Here is an 18439-nt window from a genome sequence, read left to right as displayed (position 1 = left end):
TTTTGGAGGGCTGTAAGGGCTAGTACTGTGGAGAAGTTCAGAGGTATAATGGAGAAGATCAAATCTATTGATACTCATGCTTATGATTACCTTATAGACAGAGATCCTACTACCTAGTCTAAGGCATTCTTTCAAGAAGGAAGAGACTGTGATGCAGTGGACAATGGGGTCAGTGAGAGTTTCAATTCTGCTATTAGGCATGCTAGAAGGAGACCTATAATCACTATGCTGGAGGAGATTAGGTTATTTGTGATGGAAAGGATATACACTCAAAGAGTTGAAGGAATGGAATGGGATTTGCTTATATGTCCAGCTATTAGGAAGCGTATAGAAGAGCTGAAGGTTAAACAGAGGTAATTATTTTACTTTAATATGCTTATGTTAATTATGAGGATGTGTTATTGATTCACTGATGTTAATATGCTTAAACAGATTGTGGGGAGTTACTCCTTGTGGTTATCAAAAGTATGAGGTTAGATTCACTGATGTTGCATATGGAGTGGATCTAATTGCAAAGAAGTGTGCCTGTAGAATATGGCAACTTACAGGGATACCATGCTTACATGGAGTGGCAGCAATATCTTACTTGAATCATGATGCTGAGGCATATGTGTCCCAATCATACACTACCGAGGCTTACCTAAAATGCTACAAATATAGCATTAATCCTCTCAATAGTAGTGAAATGTGGCCAGATGTTCCATACCATAAGCCTTTGCCTCCCAAAAGAAGAAGATTACCTGGTAGGCCATCTGTGAAAAGGAAGAGGGATGCAATTGAACGAGAGTTGAGTGGATCAAGTAGACAAACTGTCTCAAGAAGGGGTAGCATAATAAAGTGTGGTATTTGTAAGGAACCAGGTCACAACAAGAAAAAGTGTCCATCTAACCAACAAAGCAATACATCAGGTGAATATTTTTAAAAACATTACATCATTTGAACAAAGAATTGACATTTTAATTTTTGTTTGCAGTACCAAGTTCATCCAGGGGCAGTGGAGCAGACCCAAGTTTATCCAGGGGCAATGAAGGACCACCACCTCCTCCACCACCACCTGCAACCCAACAACCTCCTCCACCACCACCTGCAGCCCCCATGCCAAGAAGAAGGGTCCCAGTTAGTAGAAGTGGAAGGAGGAAATATTCTGAACGGATTATCAAACAAGCATTAAGGAGGCAGATACCTGGGGTTGGGAGTAATGCAGATAACCCTTCAGTTATTGATTAATTTAGTGGGTGTGTAGTGGGTGTAAGGCAGTTGTGATGTAAAGACAAAGTAGTAGTCTTTTTATTATGCTTTTCTATGGTACTATCAAGTAGGTGTATGGGCACATGGTGGCCCTTCTTTTGTCTATGCAGGAATCTTTTGTGTTACCTAGAAACTACTTTTGTGTATGCAGACAAAAACTTATATAACTGTAGAATATTAATGGCGTATTACAATGAATCCAACCACCACATTCACTTACTTTTTTTTATTATATGTATTGTTATATGTATGCTAGTTTGTGATTCCATTCCAGTCAAAACTAATTCTTTATATGCATGCTACTTTGTGATTCTATTTCAGTCAAAATCAAATATGTATTCATTGTGATTCCATTCCAATCAAAGTTAATATGTATGCAGTTAATATGTATGCTTCTTTATCCTTATGATTCCATTCCAGTCAAAAATATTTCTTGGTGATTCCATTCCAGTCAAAGTTACTTCATTCCATTCTTTGTGATTCCATTCCAATCAAAGTTAATATGTATGCAGTTAATATGTATGCTTCTTTATCCTTATGATTCCATTCCAGTCAAAAATATTTCTTGGTGATTCCATTCCAGTCAAAGTTACTTCATTCCATTCTTTGTGATTCCATTCCAATCAAAGTTAATATGTATGCAGTTAATATGTATGCTTCTTTATAATTAAATTTTCCATTACAATCAATGTTACTTCATTCCATTCCAACAAGAAGTTAAGATAACAACTCTATTCTATTCAAACAACATCTTTCAATACATCATGTGACTTCATTTCATCATATACACGATGATCAGAAAAAGAAATCCAATGGTAAATTTATATAGTTTCTCCTTCATTGCAATGGCATCAGAGTACTTTTCCTTCTTCATCTGTTCCATGTCTTCCTTCACCTTCTCTACTTCGGTCTTCAATGCTACTAATTCAGCTTTCATTCCCTCCACCACTTCCATCAGAGGCATCTGTACAAGTTCTACATCCAACCATTTCCAATATTTGCATTTACCCTTCCACAATAAAATTTCAAAGTGAGATTTCAAATCTGGAATAAATGAATCAGAAAAGAGGGAAAATTTAAGTGAAATTGCTTACCTCATTGCACACCATGAAATGCCTCCCTGGATTCTTTGGTGTTGTTGATGTTAGAATACGTGCAGGGAACCCACAATCACAAGTTTTTGGATCATTCACTGTGGATTTCTTGCTTGATCGATTGAGGGAGGATGAGATGCTGTAGGAGGAAGCCATCGGGTATTAGGGCAACGGGGTATTAGAGCACAATAAATGAACAACAAACGCCCCTCCTTTAATAACAAGAACCCTAGATGCCACGTAGGATCAAAACTGACACGTAGGATCAATAAATTCATTGAAACCGGCTAAACCCGGTCGGAAGGGGAAAATTTGCACAAATCAACAAGTTAAAGGGTTAATAGAGCACGAAAAAAAGTTCAGTGACCAAATTTGATCAAAATCAAAAGTATGTTACCCTCTCAAGTCATTATCCCTTAATTATCTTGATATGCGATGTTTAATTAACAAAATTTTCAATTTCGGATTCTCTTGATTTGGCACACTTCGTCCATAACTTTAGTCATGTTTGACTTTTTTTTTAAATGACTTTTTAGAAATTGGAATTTGTTTTTATGAATACATTATATATCTTAAGATCGTATCATCTCACCCTACTACCATGCTCTTCCATGACCCTTTAACTATTAGTAAAATATCTAAATTACCCTTTGCTAAGAAGATAAAACACAATTGTATTAACCAAAAACGATACACAAAAACCTGCAACTCAAATTTGAATTCAAACAACATGACAAATTATGTGGTGATTGAGAGATACATCTAAAACTTTATCACAAAGGTGGAAAGCATGGGTACTAGAGGTCAAATTCATAATTACGTCCATGGTGGACTTCAATGAGAAATTATCTACTGAAGCATACATCTCTTTTAATTTTCCATCTCTTTTACTTTTCCGCTCAAACGCCTTGAGAAAATATGCTTGTCCTGGACTTAAATAAGCTTCTTATTCTCAAAAGACGACTTAAAATGCCATGTTTGCAAACTTGCCACTGACAAGCAGACTACAGTGAAAGAAACTGAACAATGTCATTCTTGAATTTGTCTTGCTGTTAAGCTCTTGGGTATCATGTTCCCTATAACAAGCACACAAAAAATCACATTTCTGTAGCACCTGGTTCCTAGTATGTATTTTATTTAAGTATTTGTGCATTTTTTGGCCTTGGACTCGGCGAGTTGAAGGACCAACTCGCCGAGTAGAAGCGGGACGAGACGCGGGGTTTAAGTGATGGACTCGGCGAGTCGGTTCCCGGACTCGACGAGTAGGCTCTATCTGGACAAAAACTCTAATATGAGGGTTTGCACCCTATTTAAACAACCTTATGCAGCCCCCATCGCCCCTTTATGCTTCCAGAAACCCCTCATAGAAAACCCTAGCCGTTTTTGAGAAGAACTAAGACATTTTTGGTGGATCTTGCTAGTTGTGACTATAAGGAGGAAGAGAAAGGCTTGAGGAAACAAGTAAAGACCAAGAGAACCCGATTTTGTGCACCTTCTGCAGCTCATTGAAGGTAAAAAGTTGTAATTTTGCTCATTCATTTGTTAGATCCCTCTTTGAGGTGATTTAAGGCTTTTATAAGTCATTTTTGGTGGCCAACCATGCTTGCAAACATGGTTGGGGGTTTGAGCTTCTGAATCACGTCATTAAAGGAGTCACAAGATAGATTTGGGTTGCTTTTGCACCCATGAAAGGTCCCATGCACCATAGGAGCTTGTTTTATGTCTTTTGAGCTCATTGTACCATGCATGCACGTAAAGTTTGTAACTTTACATGCTAGATCGAGTTTAGGGGCTTGGATCTATCATTTGGACAAGTGTTGTACATCATAAATCAAGGATTTAGACTGTGGACATGACTGACTCGGCGAGTCCAAGACTTTGAGTCCCATATCTGTTGGGGGTCAAAAGAACTCAGTGGGGTGTTAGAAAGGTTGTAGCAGGACAGAAAGAATGACCCAACGCATTGGACTTAGTTTAAGAGCTGGAGTTCATGGGACTTGGCGAGTGCTAGAACGAACTCGGCGAGTCCAAGGCAATCTTCTTAAGGATGAAGATGAACTCGGCGAGTTGTTCATCAAGTCGGAGAGTCGAGGATAGAACTTGTTCTTCAGTTGAAGGTGAACTCGGCGAGTTGTTCATCAACTCGGCTAGTCGGATGAGTTTCATCAGATGTTCATGTGAGGGTGGAACTCGTCGAGTTGACGACCCAACTCGATGAGTCGGGTCATGGATAAGGACGAGTAAAGGGTGAGGGACTCGGCGAGTTGATGATTCAACTCGGCGAGTCGGGTCAACTTGAAGTTGACTTTGACTAGACTTGGACTGACCCTGTTTAGGTTGTATTTTCTGTGTGTTGACTTGAAGGTTGTCGTGTAGGGATCAAAGAGTCGAAGGGAGTCGACTAGTACGCCGAGGATAATTCAAACACTACACAACATTGAGGTGAGTTACCTTCCAGTAAGGGTGGGTCTAAGGCCACAATGTCGGCCCACCAGTAAGGGGTATTCATAAGATAATGGTCTTTGTGATAATTATCTTGGTTTGGTTATGTGTCGGTTATGAGATTTGTTTGGATGATATGTTATGTGTATAGTAGGGATTAGTTTCCTTAATAGAGGTCCATAGGACCCAAGGGTAGGTCAGCACCCAGATATGCCTGACTGTATGTTTATGTATGTTGATTGTATGCTAGTGATAGGGGGTGAAATAGTCCCCAATTACTGGTTGAAAGATACCGATGTTGATTATCGGTTGCAAGATACCGATGTTGATTACCGGTTGCATGATACCGATGTTGGTTACCGGTTGAAAGATACCGATGAAGGTTACCGGTTGAAAGATACCAATGAAGGTTACCGGTTGAAAGATACCGATGATATTGTATGGTATGTGGTATGATGGGGGAACTCACTAAGCTTCGTGCTTACAGTTTTGGTTTTGGTTTCAGGTACCTCTTCGTCGAAGGGGAAGGAGCCGGCGGTGTAGCAGCGTATCACATACACACATGGTTTCCGCATTGAACTTCTGGGATTGTACTATGATTTTCATTACTTTTTATGTCATGATTTGAGACGTAACATTATGATTTTGTAAGGTGTTGTTTTATCGACAATGTTTTGGTAAAATGTTTTAAAATCAAAAATGAAATTTTTGGGTTTGAATTTTGGGATGTTACAATTTCTTTCAGCTATAGAAACACAAAATCTGATTAACTACCTTTCTCAGAAGTAAAATATCCGGGCCACTCATTTCGAATATGTCGCTTATGTTGGATTAGTGTCTAAGTCCATAACTATTTTGGTATGTACTTGACCTGATGGTGCATGGTCCTTTTGGGTTGCCTTCACCAAAGCAATTTGATAGGATGAATTATGGAGAGAGAGGATTAATTATGATTTATTAATATATTATGAGAATAATATATTAAAGGGGAAATCATATTGTTTAATTAATATTAGTCAATAATTAATTAAGAATTAATTTTGTGGCTAAAAGATATTAATTAAACTTAAGGGACTAGAACTGTCAATTGTGTGATAGTTGAATATTGGGCTAATGGACTCCATAGAGGATGGAGTGGACGAATTCTATGGGGAAACCCATTAGAAATCGTCCAAGGCCTCTAAGGAGGGAGTCCATGGGATGCTTAGGGCCTAAGCAGTCAAATTAAGGTTTCATTGTTAGATAACCCTAATAGCCTCACTATTTAAGGATCCCTAGGGCACCAAAAATGGGGCTAAGAGTTTCCTTAGGGTTTCCAGCCGTTTTTGGGTGTCTCTTTTCTTCTCCTTCTTCATCCTCTTGCTCTTGGTATTTGTGAGCCATTAGAGGAGTGACACTTGTGACTCTAAGCTTTCTAAAGCCATTACAAGGAGGATTTGAGATTGTTATTGCTAAATAACAATCAAGGTAAGATCTAAACCCCATTCTTATGTTGATATTGATTATCACATGCTAGATCTAGCATTTAAAGTCTTGGATGAATGCATGTACAATAGAGAAACCTAGATCCAAGCATTAGGGTTTGCATGAGCACATAGGATGTTCTTATGGCTAAAACCCATCAGTGGTATCAGAGCCATGATTGGTTTCTATTGTATTGATTCCTTGTTTATTTGTTCAAGCTTTAAAATCGTTTTTCATGCTTTCTGTTTGATGAACTCGACGAGTTCCAAAGTGGACTCGACCAGTTTAGCTGTCAGACAGACGGATTTTCGGGATTTCTGCCTATTTTGACTTAGGATAATTGCCATAATTGTTTCAAATTAATAAAATACGATTTTTATTGATTCCTTATGATTATCCTTCTCAAAATAAAAGATTTTTGTCATCTAATTAGATAATTGTTACCTTATTTGATAAATGTTAAATTATTTGGTCAATTATCTTGCAAGAAATTGGATTAGGTCAAAACTAGATAATCACCAATTAATTGTTTAATTACCTTATTTGTTTGTGATCTAGATAGTTTTGAAAAGTTTCAAAACTTGCCCTTAAGTTTCGGAATTTAAATTTTTTATTAAACAGGTTATTTTTGAAATATTTAAATTCTAAACCCTAATGATTTGAAATGTTTCAAAACTTGCCCTCAAGTTTTGGAATTAAAATTTTTTAATTAAAAGTTTAATTTCAAAATGTTAAATTCTAAAGCCCTAAGTTTTGAAAAAGTTCAAATTGCACCCTTATGGTTTTATTAAATTAATTAAGTGTATAATTAAAAGAGAGTTAATAAATCCATAGTGATATGGTTTACATTTAATTAAATTAGAAGTTTAATTTATTAAATTAGACCACATAGTATTTTAAAAATGTAAAATACACCCATATACTATATATAACATTAAAAGTCTAATATTATATATGTATAACTTAAGCTGCTATTCTTACCGTGAGTAGGCCTCATTCACAAAGCTGGTCTATAAGGGGTGTTTAAGGAAATTGCCTATAAAATGGCGATTGAATGGGTATCCACTCTTACCCACCGCACTCTTGACTAGTGGAGGGTCGTTAGCCGAACGGTTAGGATAGGGCAAACCCTTTCCACTAAAAGTATAATTAAGTATAAAGTAACTAAATGTCTTATACAAAATTCCCAATCCTAGATACTTTAGGCAAAAGTGAATTGATGCAATTCCATGAAATTACACTTTGTGCCCTTGCAAAGACGTTAGTGGAGCGTGTATGGTTAACCGGCACACTAAATGGTTCTAAGCGAAGGTAGCAAAGGGTGACTGTAGCACCAGGTTCCTGGTACATAAAATTTATCTAAGTATTTAACATTTTTAGCCTTGGACTCGGCGAGTTGTAGGCCCGACTCGCCGAGTAGAGACGGGTTTGGGGACACGTTTAAGTTGGCGACTCGGCGAGTCCACATTCTGGACTCGGCGAGTCCCCGCTGTCTGATGAAACCCTAAATTTCAAGGGTTTGCACTCTATTTAAACCAACCTTATGCGCCCCAACCTCGCCCCCTTCACCCTCAGAGCTCCCAACATCATTCAAACCCTTATTCCTTGTGAGATTGAAGTGCTTTGGTGTGTTTCTTGAAGATTTTGAGAAGAAAGAATAGTAGATCAAGAAGAGAAGAAGGAGGCCAGGCATCCTTGTGTCATCTTAGCAAATTCCTTGAGGTATAACTCGATTTCCCTCTGTTTTCATGCTTATAGTCCCTTATAACTCCATGAAAGTCCTTCTTGAGCTTTTCCCCAAGCTTGATTGTGCATTATGGTTTGTAATAAGTTGTTTAGCCTCTAGATCTACGCATGATTGAGCTCCAGGAGCTTGGATCTACTGCCTTTATGGATCCATATTGCATGAAAGCCCTAGATCTACTCTTTTGGTGCACTTTGAGCCCTAAAACCTTTATTGGTGATTATCTACACGTAAACTTGGAAACTTTACGTGTTATTCATGCCCTAGAAACCCATATCTATGAATGGCATGAGCTGGATTCAAGCAAAATCGAGTATATAGTATTTGCATGTGACAGACTCGGCGAGTCGTTCATCGGACTCGGCGAGTCGAGTCGCAAGTCCCCGATTTTTCCCCCTTTTCGTGTTTGCGAGGTGGAGTAGTGAGTCATGGGGTATGACTCAGTGGGTCGGAAGCCAAACTCACTCATGAAGTAACTCGGCGAGTCAATGCCATGACTCGGCGAGTTCAAGGCAATCTCCTTGCCTCAAGAACAGACTCGGCGAGTTGTTTATACAGCTCGGCGAGTCGCAGCATAAAGTGTTCTTCGGATGAAGATGAACTCGGCGAGTTGTTCATACAACTCGGCGAGTAGGATGAAGGACTATTGGCCTTTGGTTTAGAAGGAAAACTCGTCGAGTCAATGCCTAACTCGATGAGTAGAGACGGGTTTATGGTCAGACAAAGGGATAGGGACTCGGTGAGTTGGCAAGCCAACTCGGCGAGTCGGGTCAACTAGCAGTTGAATTTGACTTTGACTCTTGGTTTGGTTAGGGGTAAATGGTCATCTTACCCTGAGGTCGGTTAGCGGTATTTGACTAAGTGTTTTGTGGGAATTATAGCCAGAGGATTTTCAGAGTAGCAGCAGCAGAAGACAGTCAGTTCCCACACCGATCAGCAGCTACTTTGAGGTGAGTTACCTTCCAGTAGCGGTGGGTCTACGGCCACAATGCCGGCCCACCAGTAGGAGTTGTATAATAGATGATTGTCTCTGTGATATTCATATAGGGTTGCTACTACCTGTGTTATGTTATTGTTCTAGTATGATGCGATGCTATGTGCTAGTGACAGTAGGGGGAGATAGTCCCCCAGATTATCGGTCGATAGGGCCGAAGGGGGGTGGTCATGCCCAGCCATGCTAGATAGATTATATGATATATGTGTTATGTGGTAGTAGTAGGGGGTGAAATAGTCCCTAGTACCCGGTCGAGAGGATGGAAGGGGAGACCAGCACCCAGATATGCTAGTCAGTATCCCTCGAGAGGACCGAAGGGGAGGCAAGCTCCCAGATATACTGGTCAGTATCCGGTCGAGAGGACCGAAGGGGAGGCAAGCTCCCAGATATACTAGACAGTATCCGGTCGAGAGGACCGAAGGGGTAGGTCGGGCACCCAGATATGCCTGACAATATTTGTATGTTATGTGATTGTATGGTAAGTGGTATGTTGGGGGAACTCACTAAGCTTTGTGCTTACAGTTTTCAGTTTTGGTTTCAGGTACCTCTTCTTCGAAGGGCAAGGAGCTGGCACGGTAGCGGTACATCACACACATGTTTTGTATTCTGCATTATGAGATCTTCCTGGGGATTTGTACTCTGACACTTTTATGTTTTATAAAAATGGTTTCCAGATATACAATATCTTTTGTGAAATGATATGATCGTTGAACGTTGCATTCCTAATGTTTTGATAAGTGCATGTTTTAAAATGAAATTTTTGGCTCGTATTTTTGGGACGTTACAAGTTGGTATCAGAGCCCTGGTTTGAGGGATTCGGACACACCTTTGGGGGTGTCTGAACTCAAATCGAGGGATTAAAAGATTTTAAGAAAGAAAAGATTTTCGGAAAAGCTAAGTAAAGAATTTTAAGAAGGAACGAAGTGTGTGATGTGCGCGACCGACCGAGCTCAAGTAAGTATTCCCCAAAGTACCCATACAAGTTTATGTTATGTTTATCAGTTTTAGTATAACAACATGCTAGAATATGACTAAGGATCTGGGAGTGATGCCTTATGTGCCTGCTTTATGGGCTTCAGTGTATGAAAACTGCATGCTAGAATTGAGTGGACAACAGTAGGATAGCCTGTTTAGGTTATGCCTGATAGTATGAGTTTAGCACTGTATGCTAGTTTAGTTTCTCTCTGTGAGAACAGATTTGCTTGAGATTGTTTCCTGTGGTCTGAATGTTGCTTACTTTGTGCTTCGTGGGAATCTGAGTGATGGGAGTTAGACATTAGGTGAATACGTCACATCACATGTGATCAGGGTTGGATAATCTTAGAGTGCTGGATTTGGCTCTATTGTGCAACTCTTGTCTGAGTCTAACCGTTGTAGAGACGAGTCTGTTACTCGAAGGATTATCTGAGCCTCACCACATGTGATGGTACTCAGGTAATGGCTAACTGGCATTACAAGGAGACCTTCAGCAGCTGAGGACCGGGTAGAGTGGAGTTAGAGATTTTCCTAGGGCAAGCCTAGGATGAGTATAGCAGTGATCAGCGGTAGTGAAAGGGACCTGGTGGAGTCAAGGCAATCCTTGAAGAAGGTACGGATATATGTGGAAGGTAGTATGGTCCCGTACTACTGAAAGCAAAGGATCCGTACCCGAACCGAGGAAGGCCGAGATAAGACCAGGGAACTTGTAGTAGGTGAGATCGCTCCTGAGGGTTTAAACCCCATTCTTATGTTAATATTGATTATCACATGCTAGATCTAGGTTTTAAAGTCTTGGATGAATGCATGTACAATAGAGAAACCTAGATCCAAGCATTAGGGTTTGCATGAGCACATAGGATGTTCTTATGGCTAAAACCCGTCAGCTTAAACGTTCCAGCATACCCGCCCGACAGAATAAATCATATATATATATATATATATATAGACACACACACATACACAAATAAATGTATTCATATATGAATAAGTATAACTTAATTAATTATTCATATATAAATATGGTGGCGGTGGGAGTGGCGGAGATGGTGGTGGTAAACTACCAAAATCAATTATATAAATATAGTAAACTATAAAATGATTTCTACCTATCAAAATTCAACAAAGAAAATATTTTTAAGTTGTTTGTAACATGTAGAAAATGTTTTTCAGCTGGGTTGTTCAATCTTCATATTGCAAATCGTTCATTGCTACTGTTGTTGTTGTTGGGTTATTGCTGCTGATTGTGAATTCAAGGCTAAAAGGATCGAAAATCGGCTGGAAATCGTTCATTTCGTCAAAAATATGTGTGTTTTCGACTGTAAACTACTTGAGTTTTCAGTTGTAAACGTTTTCTTGGCTGTAATCTACTTGTGTTTACAGCTGTAAATGTTTTATCGACTGTAAACTGTTTGAGTTTTCAGCTGTAAATTGGAATTTGATCGTTCTCGGCCGCAAACCAGTGTTGACTATAAACCCTTGATTGACCGTAAACCTAGTTGTGAACTATTCTCAGCTATAAACCTCGTTTACGGCTGTAAACACATTTGATTGTCAGTATTTTTAATTAAAAAAAATTTAAAAAAAAAGAAATAAAACCCGAAACTATTTTCACCCAAGATAAAAAAAACAATAAATGCTTAGAAAAGCAAAGTATAAACCATATTTTTGACCCAACAATCTCCCCCTTGGTTTATAGCTTTCTTTTCCTTTGACCCAACAAACTCCCCCTAAAAATGTAGTTGGATTTTCTTGTCAATCTTCATTTGGAGCTTAACTTCAACTTTTTGTCTTCTATTTCTTCACAACTTCAAGATAAACAACTGAATCTTCTATGTGAGTGACATCATCTTGAACAGTTGGGCAATTGTTCAAAATTTGACTTTGAACGCACGTTGGGTGTGGAGGCTTCTTGAAAGGATTCTTGAAAATCTACGCTTTCAGCTTGAGAATCTTCAGAGAGAATATCAGAGAGATCAAATCTTTTGGATCACTTCAGCAGGTAGATAGATAGCAACAAATTGATTGAGGAGGCTTCAATGCAGTCTGTCACATAATCTTCAGGTGCAGCTTCACCTTGCTTATGGAGTTGAAAGATTGAAAATTGAAAGAATAATCTTTATTTCTTGTTCCTTCGAATAAGAATTGTTCAATGATCACGGATGAAGCCTTGGTTCGGAAAATGTCGATAAAGTCTCTATGAGTCTCATCTACATCTGCATTCACTTTGCAAGACCAAGAAAAATTTGAGATAAAAAAACAAAATTAAAAGAAAACTTAGCACACAATATATATATATATATATATATATATATATATATAGAGAGAGAGAGAGAGAGACACACACACACATACACAAATAAATGTATTCATATATTAATAAGTATAACTTAATTAATTATTCATATAAGAATATGGTGGCAGTGGGAGGTGGTAGAGATGGTGGTGGTAAACTACCAAAATCAATTATATAAATATAGTAAACTATAACATGATTTCTACCTATCAAAATTCAACAAAGAAAATATTTTTAAGTTGTTTGTAACATGTAGAAAATGTTTTTAAGCTGGGTTGTTCAAGCTTCATATTGCAAATCGTTCATTGCTACTGTTGTTGTTGCTGGGTTATTGCTGCTGATTGTGAATTCAAGGCTAAAAGGATCGAAAATCGGCTGGAAATCGTTCATTTCGTCAAAAATATGTGTGTTTTCGACTGTAAACTACTTGAGTTTTCAGTTGTAAACGTTTTCTTGGCTGTAATCTACTTGTGTTTACAGCTGTAAATGTTTTATCGACTGTAAACTGTTTGAGTTTTCAGCTGTAAATTGGAATTTGATCGTTCTCGGCCGCAAACCAGTGTTGACTATAAACCCTTGATTGACCGTAAACCTAGTTGTGAACTGTTCTCAGCTGTAAACCTCGTTTACGGCTGTAAACCCATTTGATTGTCAGTATTTTTAATTAAAAAAAATTAAAAAAAAAGAAATAAAACCCGAAACTATTTTCACCCAAGATAAAAAAAAACAATAAATGCTTAGAAAAGCAAAGTATAAACCATATTTTTGACCCAACAATCTCCCCCTTGATTTATAGCTTTCTTTTCCTTTGACCCAACAAACTCTCCCTAAAAATGTAGTTGGCTTTTCTTGTCGATCTTCGTTTGGAGCTTAACTTCAACTTTTTGTCTTCTATTTCTTCACAACTTCAAGATAAACAACTGAATCTTCTATGTGAGTGACATCATCTTGAACAGTTGGGCAATTCTTCAAAATTTGACTTTGAACGCACGTTGGTTGTGGAGGCTTCTTGAAAGGATTCTTGAAAATCTATGCTTTCAGCTTGAGAATCTTCAGAGAGATCAAATCTTTTGGATCACTTCAGCAGGTAGATAGATAGCAACAAATTGATTGAGGAGGCTTCAATGCAATCTGTCACATAATCTTCAAGTGTAGTTTCACCTTGCTTATGGAGTTGAAAGATTGAAAATTGAAAGAATAATCTTTATTTCTTGTTCCTTCGAATAAGAATTGTTCAATGATCACGGATGAAGCCTTGGTTCGGAAAATGTCGATACAGTCTCTATGAGTCTGATCTACATCTGCATTCACTTTTCAAGACCAAGAAAAATTTGAGATAAAAAACAAAGCACACAATATATATATATATATATATATATATATATATATATATATATATATATATATATATATATATATATATATATATATATATTTGGATTTTTCATATTTTCTAAACAAGCAATAAAGAAATAACACTATTTTTGGATTTTTAATTTTTCTGATTTTTGTTTGATTTTTTTAAAAAATTTAATTCTCCCCATAAATTTGTGCATAGAGAAAAACTATGAACAAATTTAACAAAAACGAAAATAGTTACTAAATTTAAGACTATTGGGATCAAAGTTGTAAGGCAATTCAATATCCTTTATCAGCACACATCTGCATGAATAGATCTGGTCAATCACTGGTATTGTAGTCCATTTAAACACAAATGATATTCGACAAATTGGACAGATTATAAGTGACAAGACATTGTACCTATATTCCTAATTGGACCATTTACATGACAACGACCAAGGATATTGTTGTCCATTTAAATTTAGCAGCAAGATCTACAGACAACCTATTAAATGATTCAATTTTAGATGTACTAGAACGTGTTTCTCACTTCCCGACATACCCCGGTAATCAAGAACTTCCATAGAACTCCTTACTTTAGGTGAGTATTCAATCATTAAGAGAGAAGTTAGATATATAAATGCATATGTTGTATCCCAGGTCGGATGTTTTTCAACCACGTAGAGGGAACAACATATGACTAACATAGATAGAGGGTTAGAGAGATAATAGGGTGTATATGCTGTGTCCCAGATCGGATCTTCCGATCACGCAGAGGGGACAACATATGACTAATAGATAGAAAGAATTTCATAGATAAGTATATGCATAGAGATAGAGTTGCATATGTTGCATTCCAGGTCGAATATGTTCCAATCACGCAAAGGAAGCAACATATGACTGATAGACAGAAAGCAAGAAAATAATTTTCTACAGACCTACTTTATTAGAACCCCCAGTCGCCCTATCAATACCATAATTAAGGACATGAGTCCATACATCAAGGAAATGTTGAGCCACAGTTCTAGATAATTAACTCTTAGTGTATCCAAGAGCGTATATCCAAATAGAAAAGGTGGGTCCTAGGACCCACCTATTTTTTTAGTTTTATATATTAACTATATTGAATAAAGTTTAAGAACCATCTTGAGAAAAAAATATGACCTACCTTACATTATTTTTGACAAGATAAAAAATACAAATAAATGAAAGAAATGGTGGTGGGTTTATATTTAAACTTACAAAACAAAGAGTTAATATTTATCAAAACTTATCCCATATAAGAGATAAAAAGAAAGAGATGTAATTATTTGATATTATAAAATGGATGGTGGATGGTTATAATGAAAGTTGAAAAGCAACACAACTCATTCCATATTGTTGGTTGTAAAAATAATTATCGCAAATGAACTCTTTAATAAAAAAGAGATTTAGTCGTGCAAAATAAATGTTTTTCTTTTACAAAAATCTAGTTTTAGAGGCCAGGTAGACTGGTTTTTACTGGATCGACCCGAGCCGATTCATCACATGGATTGTTTACTTTTAAGATTTTTTAATTTCACTTAATTAGGAACCACATACTATTCTATTCTAGATTCGCCACTGAGTGTATCCCGCAAGTTCCCATGTATATCTCACTGCTCAATCTACCCGAGCATCGTATTGTCAGACCAAATGGAACTAACTAGTTCCACAAAGTGAAGTCCTTTCATTTATCAATCTAAGTCTAGTCCTTTTGAATCCTTCGTGCCTACCAGCACATTGAGCACAAAGTCTAAACAATTCGGCTTTAGTGCATTACACAAATTTCAGATTGCCCTTTAGCACTAGCCTTCATATCACTTCCCAAACAATACCTACAAATGAAAAACAAAAAAGTTTTCTTTGAAACGAATCATTGTAAGAGAAAACTCAGGAGTATCAAGAAGAAAACTCAAACCGTAAGCCACCAATTGAATTTGCATCCAGAAGGTCTAAGAATAGCACGCATATTCCAATCTCAGAACAGATCTGAAAATTCTTCACATTGTTAAGCACAAACCCCATGTGTGATCCTTTCCTTTCTTCCTTTCCCGCAAAGGACACATATCCCCACTGAAAGTTCTGAGTGTTGTACAATTGAGAGATGTCCCCTATCATGTGCTTGGATCAACCACTACCAACAAACTGAAGTCTGATGATATGCCTCCATAGTTGCTCCAGCACAGAGTGCAAAATTACTTGTTCTTTGGAACCCAATCCATTTTGAAACTGGTTTGACCTTTGTCATCTTTGCAAGGTACTATCTCCCATGACATGTCCTATTTATCACAAACAGAAGATGAAGAAATGTTAGAATCATTTAAAGATTTGGGATATTGAACCTTTGGTACCCATCTATAGTCGGGTTTAACCCATTTCTTGTTCGGTCGGATGGGTGGCTCGGTACTTGCTTTTGAACTTGAAGTCAGCTGTCGAGATGGCTTTGACCTAACCAGTCTTGGCTTCATTGGATCATCTCTTGAATTGGACTTCTTGTCCGACATTCCCTTCTTGACCTTGGGAGTTGGATTTTTAGCCTTTTACGCGTTCCAGTCACTATTGCGCGATTGTGACCTTTAAGGGTTTCTTTTGGGGTATCTCCCTCTTGGTGTGTTCCGCCATCCTTGTGCGTAATAGGGAACATATGCACGATTAGGACAATTTCTGGACTTGTGTCCAAGTGTTCCACAGTGAAAACACGTCTTTTTCTTCACGTATGAATTTTTTCTACTTGCCCCTGGTAGCACGCCCTTGCCTTGTATCTGATTGTTTCCACAAGCACACTTACAACATGCACTCTGTTTAGCTATAAACCAAGGGGGAGATTGTTAGGTCAAAAATATGGTTTATACTCTGCTTTTCTAAGCATTTATTGTTTTTAGTCTTGGGCGAAAATAGTTTTGGGTTTTATTTCAAGAAGCCTCCTCACCTAACGTGTGAAGAAATCGAAGATAAATGTTGAATTCAAGCTCAGAGTGAAGATCTAGAAGAAATGCAGGCTACAATCCTAGGGGGAGTTTGTTAGATCAAAAAGAAAAGAAAGTTATAAACCAAGGGGGAGATTGTTGGGTCTAAAATACGCTTTATACTTTACTTTTCTAGGCAATTGTAGTTTTTGGTCTAGGACCAAAAATAGCCTTGGGTTTATGGTTGTAAATGTGTTTACGGTAGTAAACACGTTTAAGGCTATTGTTCCCCTATAAATAGTGTCAGTAGATGTTAGATGGAAGAGGAGTTTACGGTCAAGTGTGTGTAAATCAAGGTGTGCTAGAGAGAGAAAGTTAGAGAGAGAACTAGTATGTATGAATCTTGTGTAAGGATTGTCATTCATATCATCAATATATCACAGATTCATTGAGTTCTTCTTCTTCTCCATTTGATCTTGCATCATTCTCTTGATTGGGATTCCGCACCATCAAGCGGATTAGATTGATACGTCAAGCGACTTTTGGGACTTATAGTTGCTCTTAAGGAAGCTTGTGATCATCATATGTAGCACCTGGTTCCTGGTATGTATGATTTATCTGAGTATTTTACATTTTTAGCCTTGGACTCGACGAGTCGTAGGCTAGACTTGCCGAGTAGGGATGGGATATTGAGCACGTTTAATTTAGCGACTTGGTGAGTCCATACTCTAGACTCGGCGAGTCCACCAGTCTGGAAGAAACCCTAATTTAAGGGGTTTTCACTCTATTTAAACCCCCTTATGCGCCCCAAATTAGTATCCTTCACCCTCAGAGCATCCTATACCGAACCCTAACCCTCTCCTTGTGATTTGAAGTGTTTTTGTGCTTGTTCCTTGAAGATTGAAGAAGAGAAGGAAGGAAAGACCAAAAGAGAAGGTGAAGAGCAAGGATCTAGGACCTAATCCAGAGTTCATTGAGGTACAATTCGGATCTATTCTGTTTCTATGCTCAAATCCCCATTAGAACACCATTAAAGCTATCTTTGAGCCATTTCCAAGCTTGATAGTAGAATAGGGATCATAATGGGTTGAATAGCCACTAGATCTGGCTATGTTCGAGTTCCAGGAGCCTAGATCTAATACCTTTATGGGGCCATATTGCATGAAAGCCCTAGATCTACCCCTTTTAGTGTGTTTTGAGCCTTAAAATCCCCATTGATGATTATATACACGTAAAGTTAGAAACTTTACGTGTTAATCGAGCCCTAGGAACCCAGATCTATGAATGGAATGCACTGGATTCAAGCAGAATCGAGTGTATAGAGATTGCATGTATGCGACTCAGCGAGTTGTTCTTCGGACTCGGCGAGTTGAGTCGTGAGTCCCCGATTTTTCCCCTTTCGAGTACATGAATAGAGCAATGAGCCATAGGTGGACTCAGTGAGTCGGAAGCCAGACTCAACAATGGAGGGACTCGGCAAGTCAATGCCCTAACTCGGCGGGTCCAAGGCAATCTTCTTGCCTCAAGAACAGACTCAACGAGTTGTTCATACAACTCGGCGAGTCACAGTCTAGAGTGTTCATCGGATGAAGATCAACTCGGCGAGTCGGATGAAGGACCATTGAGTATCAGTTAGGAAGAGAACTCGACGAGTCAATGCCTAACTCGACGAGAAGAGACGGGAGTAAGGACAATCGACTGGATATGGACTCGACGAGTTGGAAAGCCAACTCGGCGAGCCGGGTCAACTGGAAGTTGACTTTGACTTTGAATTGACTTTGGTTTGGAATCGGTCAGGGGTAAAATAGTCATTTTACCCTAGGAATAGTATCAATGTCTGATTAAGTGTTTTATGGAAATATAGCCGGAGGATCACCGGAGCAGCAGTCGAACATTTGCGGGTCAGCTTTTCAG

General features: G+C 38.2%; 2 protein-coding genes across 2 annotated transcripts; one reads left to right on the top strand and one right to left on the bottom strand.

Moving 5' to 3' along the window:
* The first annotated feature begins 282 nt into the window (after window positions 1-282).
* LOC111915049 (uncharacterized) lies at window positions 283-1467 on the top strand. The gene is made up of 2 exons (XM_023910753.3): window positions 283-908; window positions 974-1467. The coding sequence occupies exons 1-2, from the start codon at window positions 413-415 to the stop codon at window positions 1225-1227; spliced, it is 750 nt and encodes a 249-aa protein (XP_023766521.3). The 5' UTR covers window positions 283-412; the 3' UTR covers window positions 1228-1467.
* A 422-nt stretch (window positions 1468-1889) lies between these two features.
* Window positions 1890-2760, bottom strand: LOC111915050 (uncharacterized). The gene is made up of 2 exons (XM_023910754.3): window positions 2343-2760; window positions 1890-2257 (listed from the first exon to the last, which is right to left on the bottom strand). The coding sequence occupies exons 1-2, from the start codon at window positions 2496-2498 to the stop codon at window positions 2021-2023; spliced, it is 393 nt and encodes a 130-aa protein (XP_023766522.1). The 5' UTR covers window positions 2499-2760; the 3' UTR covers window positions 1890-2020.
* Between the last annotated feature and the right edge of the window lie 15679 nt (window positions 2761-18439).

The sequence above is a fragment of the Lactuca sativa genome, chromosome 9 (assembly GCF_002870075.4).
Source record: "Lactuca sativa cultivar Salinas chromosome 9, Lsat_Salinas_v11, whole genome shotgun sequence".
NCBI classification, from domain to species: domain Eukaryota; kingdom Viridiplantae; phylum Streptophyta; class Magnoliopsida; order Asterales; family Asteraceae; genus Lactuca; species Lactuca sativa.
Note: the sequence above shows the minus strand (reverse complement) of the source record. Positions and strands in the feature narration are given on the sequence as shown.